This window comes from Rhinolophus ferrumequinum, chromosome 16 (genome assembly GCF_004115265.2).
Source record: "Rhinolophus ferrumequinum isolate MPI-CBG mRhiFer1 chromosome 16, mRhiFer1_v1.p, whole genome shotgun sequence".
Classification (NCBI taxonomy): Eukaryota; Metazoa; Chordata; class Mammalia; order Chiroptera; family Rhinolophidae; genus Rhinolophus; species Rhinolophus ferrumequinum.
The window spans coordinates 11,588,780-11,594,779 of record NC_046299.1 but is presented as its reverse complement, the minus strand read 5'-3'; the positions used below and the strand labels follow the sequence as shown (position 1 = coordinate 11,594,779).

The 6,000-nt window shown below is 51.1% G+C and overlaps 1 protein-coding gene across 2 annotated transcripts in view; it reads left to right on the top strand.

Annotated features, from left to right (window-relative positions):
• Nucleotides 1-1,714: 1,714 nt before the first annotated feature.
• SLC18A2 (solute carrier family 18 member A2) overlaps nt 1,715-6,000 on the top strand; it is a 31,216-nt gene continuing 26,930 nt past the window's right edge. Inside the window, exons 1-3 of one of the 2 annotated variants that reach the window (XM_033131366.1) lie at nt 1,715-1,860; nt 2,323-2,457; nt 3,904-4,255. In XM_033131366.1, the coding sequence (XP_032987257.1) occupies nt 2,337-2,457; nt 3,904-4,255 (473 nt within the window). In that variant the 5' untranslated portion in view covers nt 1,715-1,860; nt 2,323-2,336. Of the gene's footprint in view, nt 1,861-2,322; nt 2,458-3,903; nt 4,256-6,000 lie in introns of those variants that run through there. The other variant, XM_033131367.1, reaches the window with a different exon arrangement.

The following is a 6,000-nucleotide window of genomic DNA, read 5'->3' as shown; positions in this document are numbered from 1 at the left end:
GTCACTGATCAAGGAAGTAGCAGACTGGGACCCAGGCATCCTGACCAGAGCCCTTAACCATGATGCCTCTCTGCACCAGGAAATTTGGGGGCAGGGCCTGTGTGTTTGGGTTCTGAAACTCCAGGCACTTTGGGGCACTCCATAAATGTGATACCCTTCACAGCCACCTTAAACAGCTCCCACCATTCACACTCTCCTAAGTGGTTTTTCTTCTTTCCTTCCTACTTAATATTTAAGTTACATACATCCTGGGACATCCCGGAGTCCCCATGTTACTGACCTACTTACTTATCCAACCATCTTTCTCACACTTCAGGGCAGCAATGGGAAGCATGATGGCGGGGGAGCTCTGGAAGGAGGTAAGGAGGTGGAAGAGAGTGGGAGAGGCACACACTAGGCAGTCTGCAGCTGACAACAAGCCAACATTAATAAAACAAGACCAAACTCCACTGCTAAGAGACAGCAGTAGGATAACATTTATTTTAAGTGGCTTTCCAAGAAAATAGCTCCTGTTCCTCCTACAAGGGCCTCCAGAGCTCCAGCTATGTCAGGGGGAGTCTGTTTGTTTCCCTTCTGTTTATAAAATGGAGGGACTTGGAAGTCAAAGGTGGACTCTTACCTGTTCGTAGTGAGGATTACAGCTCCAGCTCAGCCCCAAACAGGCACTCTGCCTGTCAGCCATCTTTCTCTCTTTCTCTCTTGACCCTTTTTCCTTTTTAAAATTAAATTTATTGCGATACCATTGGTTAATAACATTATATAAGTTTCAGGTATACAGTTTTATAATACATCCTCTACCTTTTCCATTATGTGCTCACCACCCAAAGTCTAGTCTCTTTCCCTCACCACAGGTTTGACCCCCTTTGCCCTCCTCATTTTCCTCCCACCCCTTCCCCTCTGGTAACCACTATTCTCCGGTCTGTATCTATGAGTTTGTGTTTCTTTTCTGATTGCAGTCTGTTTTATAGCCCACATATGAGTGAAATCATAGGGTTCTTGTCCTTTCCCATCTGACTTTTTTCACTTTCATGATACTCTCAAGACCCAGCCATGGCGCAGATGGCAGTATTTCATCTTTCTTTGTAGCTGCGCAGTACTGCGTTGTATACATACGCACCACATCGTCTTTATCCAATCCAGTCCCCTTTTCCCGATGTTTCCACATCACTAGCTTAAGGGTACCCAAGAACCTGAGGCTCAAAGACTGCCAGAGGCACCTGCCTCAGGCTCCAGAAATGGGAAAAGGGACGGGTGGTGGGGTGCCGAGTGGCTTCCCCAGGAAAGAGCGACCTGCCCCTGGCTCCCAACAGCCTATGACCCCTTTCCTGGCAGTTTCCAGTAGCCTTCATGCCATCAAGGCCAATTTCAGGGACCGTGAGGATCAAAGAGCAGCTCTAGAACCTTCTTGGGGCCAGATGAAAGCTCTAATCCCGGATCCTCACCTCGGCTCCGGAGCCTTCACCCCGGGACCCTTGACCCCTTTCCCTGGGGCTCCTGATTTCTTCCCTCTGCGCCCCAGCCGCTCCACCGGGGCCCAGGTTCTCGGAGCACTAGGCCACGTACAGGGGCAGACGAGGGTCTGGTGCTCCGGGCGGCTCAGGACCGGGAAAACTCGAGGTGGGGGCACAGAGCCGGAAAGGGCAGCGCGGGTCTGGGCGGAGGCGGAGGCGAGACAGCGGCCCCTCCCGCCCCCCGCCCTCGCTCCGCGCCGGCCGTGACGTCAGAGCCGGACCCACTAAACCGAGCCGCGGCGGCGGCGGCGGCGGCGGCGGCAGGCTGCTGGGCGGAGATTGCGACGCTGAGCCGCCTGGACGGCCGGAGCCCACAGCGGCCAGGACAGGCAGCCGCCTCCACCCCGAGGTAACGCCGATCCCGCTGGCTGCCCGCAGAGCTCGGCGCTGGGGCAGAGCACCGCCGGGACGCGGGGGAGCGCGGGGAAGAGCGCGCCGGACCCAGGGCAGGGGGAGCCCCCAAAGCGCCGCGCGCGGGGTTCGGGGCGGCGGGGGAGAGCTGGGGCGCAGGACGCAAAGTGCGCGGGGTCCCGCGGCGCTTTTCTGAGAGCGCAGTGGTAGAAGCGGGACCTTTGGGGGCAGCCGAGAGCGCGACAGCACCCCACGAGCCCCAGGAGTGGGCCGCGACGGCGCTCGCGGGCGTTATTAATGAGTACAGGTGCGCGTGAGAACGCGCTCGCTGCAGGTGAGACGAAGGTGGGACGCTGGGGACCCTCCCACACCGCCTCCTCTGCGGCCCGGGAAGTCTGAGCATTGGGGGTGGGGGAGCCCCCGATCCGCGACGGCCCCTCACCTCCCGCCGCGCCCGCAGCGGAGCCCCCAGCCATGGCCCTGCGCGAGTTGGCGCTGTTCCGCTGGCTGCTGGAGAGCCGTCACTCCCGGAAACTAATCCTGTTCATCGTGTTCCTTGCGCTGCTGCTGGACAACATGCTGCTCACCGTCGTGGGTACGTATAGACTGTCCCTCGTCGGGCACCGCTTCCCTGGGCGCCCCACATACCCGAACGCGGCCCTGGAGCTCTGCGCGGCCTGGGGAAGTTGGAGAACACGCTTTGCAAAACTACATCCCCGCCCAAGACTGCCGCTCGGCGTCTGGGCTAGTGGGAGCCGCATTTGTGGCTTCGTTTTCCTGGTGGTCAGGTCAAAAATGTAACATCCGATAAAACCCAGAACTTGTGTTTCCTCCTGATAATGTCCTGCTCTCCCCACCCCCCACTTTCACCGCAATGAAAAAGATTTCTAGTCAGGACTAGCAATTCCCAGAATTCAAAGTAATGTTATAATAATTACGCTACCTAAAAAGGAGAGTTAATAATTTGATGTAACATCTAAAGAAACAAGTTATAACATCCCTCCCTCCAAAAAAGGAAGTGACATTTCAATATATTGTATCAGTGAATAACTCGAGATGGAAACATTTCAGGACCATTTCAAGAGCAGTTTCAACAGTGTTGGTCTTAGCGTTTTTCCTATAAAGGATTTTTGAAAAACTAAATACTTGAAACTCAGGTCTCTTAATTAGTCCCATTAACAGCAAAGTATTTGGCATAATTTCCCTTAAAAGTATCCAAATTTTTAAAGGATACAGAAGAGATTTTTTTCATTTGGACTCTTAGGGATTGGTTATTTCCCATCTCCATTTGTAGGTTCTCTGGAGATAGTTTTCAGAGCATCAGATAGTCAGATTTTCACCTCGAGGATTATTAGAGTTTAGGCTCATCTGAGTTCAGTAACAGGGCCCAAACTTCTCATTTGTATTGAATGCTCTATTGTTACACATATGCCCAAAGCTTCTGTCACGTCAAACAGGTTTTCTTTTCCTTTATGAAAGTCTCAGAAAGTTTTGTATCTTCAGGTAGCGTGAAGAATTGCAGATTCCCAAGAAATAGAGAGATGAAGTGGGCCTGTTGCAGAATATCCAGATTATTATTTCCTGCAGGTTTATTTATTTTTTTCTAAGACACATAAGGAACTTTAGGTTTGTATTTTTTTTCAGGTTTCTATTTTCTTGATTCATTCATTTAAAGGTCTTTTGAGCCTCTTTCTAAGAAACCCTGGTTGACCCTAAGACGGCCCTGACTTAACTTCAGACCACTTTTCGCTTTTCCTAAAAATAGTCCTGTGAAGGAACCCTGTCATGAGAAACCCCCCAAAGGACAGGATTCTCTGGGGCTAGTCAGCTCTGTGCCCTGAGAGCAGACAGACTCTCTCAGCCTCCTGGCCTGTGGCTTTGTTCTCTCTAGGGAGCTAAGCAATGTGAAATTGTTCCAGTGTTGGTGCGGGGGTCCCATTCCTGGGGTACACATGCCACCTCTCTCTGTGTCTCATTTGGCATTTGTCCCAGGGAGGGTTTCTGTGCAATCACCACTTTCCTGTTCTGCTCTTGGCCCCAGTCCCCATTATCCCAAGTTACTTGTACAGCATTGAGCATGAGAAAAATGCCACAGAAATCCCGACTGCCAAGCCAGCGCTCACAGTCTCCACCTCAGGCAGCTTCCAGAGCATCTTCTCCTATTATGATAACTCCACCATGGTCACCGGGAATGACACCAGAGACCTTCACGGGGGGCTGCTGCCGAAGGCCACCACACAGCATATGGTGACGAACACGTCCAGTGTCACTCCCAACTGTCCCAGTGAAGACAGAGACCTCCTGAATGAAAACGTGCAGGTTGGCCTGTTGTTTGCCTCCAAAGCCACTGTCCAGCTTCTCACCAACCCCTTCATAGGATTGTTGACCAACAGGTAGGCTATATTATTTTGGCCAAAGAATTTTATGTTATTCCAAACTCATTTCCACCCCCCCGCCCCGGATTCGGTTTCTCATTCATTCATCGGAATCGGGGAACCAGTGGTGGGTGAGCTGGGGAAAAATCCGATTCCTTCCCCTTGTGTTTCTGTCCATAGTTAATTGCGATTTCCCGTTTGTTCCACCTTTTCATTGCTACCTCTGCTGCTTAAAAAGTAAGACACTATTAAAACGAATAAAGAGGTCCTCCCCAAGTGGGAGAACTTTGATTCTGACTAGGTGCTGGATTTCACAAGTGGATTCTGCAGCTTTCTTCTCTTCCACCTCCGGCCAAGAACTTTTTTATAGAAAGCAATCCATGGTGGTTTCTTTAGAGCTGGCATGGTGACGGCCAGGTGGGGGATGTGGTACAAGATCAGTCATCCTGCTGCAGAGATGAGGGTCTTAGCTGGTCACGGGCAGCATAACAGTTCCTTCCCCTGCCAGTTACTGAGCTGTGTCCATGTGCACACAGGGAAGAGAACTCAGGCTATTTTCTGGATAATTCAAACTAGCTAATAATGCCCCAAATAATACTCAAATTAGCTTTATGTTAACCTGGATGTGCTGGATATTTTTGGACCCACATTATTTTGAATAATTGTTCACATCTCCATTGTTGCTGCCTTCCAGCAACGATTTGTTTTTCTACGCCTGAGGGGCACAGCTCTGCCTGGTACATGGGGGCTCAAAGCATAGGATGGGCCTTGCAGTAAGGGGAGGGGACATTACCTGCAAGGAGGGGGAACAGGCACAATGTGAGTGATGGTGGTGGGCTGCCTTATAAACAGTGTAGCCCCAAAGGCAGAGATGCAAAACAACGGCAGAGAGGAGTGCCCAGAGACCTAGCTGAGAAGCAGACCTAGAAGCCTGAACACAGAGACTAGAGGTGGAAAAGCAAACACAGGAGGGGGGTGGTGTGAACGAAGGAGGGTAGGGCTGGGGGGTGGATGGGCTAGTCTATAAAAGGCCCCACATGCCAGGCTGAGAAAGGACTGGGGTTTTGTTGGGAGGCTATTTGGCCTAAGGAAGTGAGGGCAGGACCAGCAGCGCCCTTTATTCAAATATTAAGCATTTCAGGGCGGCAACAACAGTATTAAACCCAGCCTGGGGCCCTTCTCAGAGGGAGGCCAGCTCTGGGGAATGGGGTGATGGCAGGGGCTCAGAGAGTACGCAGATCTGCCTTTCCGCAGCATGAACTGCCCTGGGACACACAGAGGTTTCTAGTAATGTGTCAATGGCGAGCCGGGCGGAAGTACATTGAAACTTTTGTCATTTGGTTTTCTGGACTGAATAGTGCCATTGAGTCCATTTGAACTATCCTAAGCCACATCCAACCGTCCAGTCTGTGTAGAGCAATGTTATGAAGCTGCCACCTAAAATATGCTAAGCAAATTAACCCAGCGATGCCTCACTCTGAGCCCCCAAGATGCACCGTTTGTGAGGTGACAGTCAGGGGCTCTGTTCTTGAGGAGGAAAACCAAACAGTCCTCAATAGTTGCAGCGTGGTTTTATTACTTGTTTTCAAGACTAAAAGTACTTCTTAAAATGTGTCTGGTATAATTACAGAAAACGGCTCAAATGCTATGTGGGAAAATTGAGGACGTGATTATAATAATGCCTTGTCACGTTACTAGCCGTAGAGTGTAATACTTAGAGACTCGGCTGAAGTGCTGTGAGTATTCCAATCTTCCAAAGACAA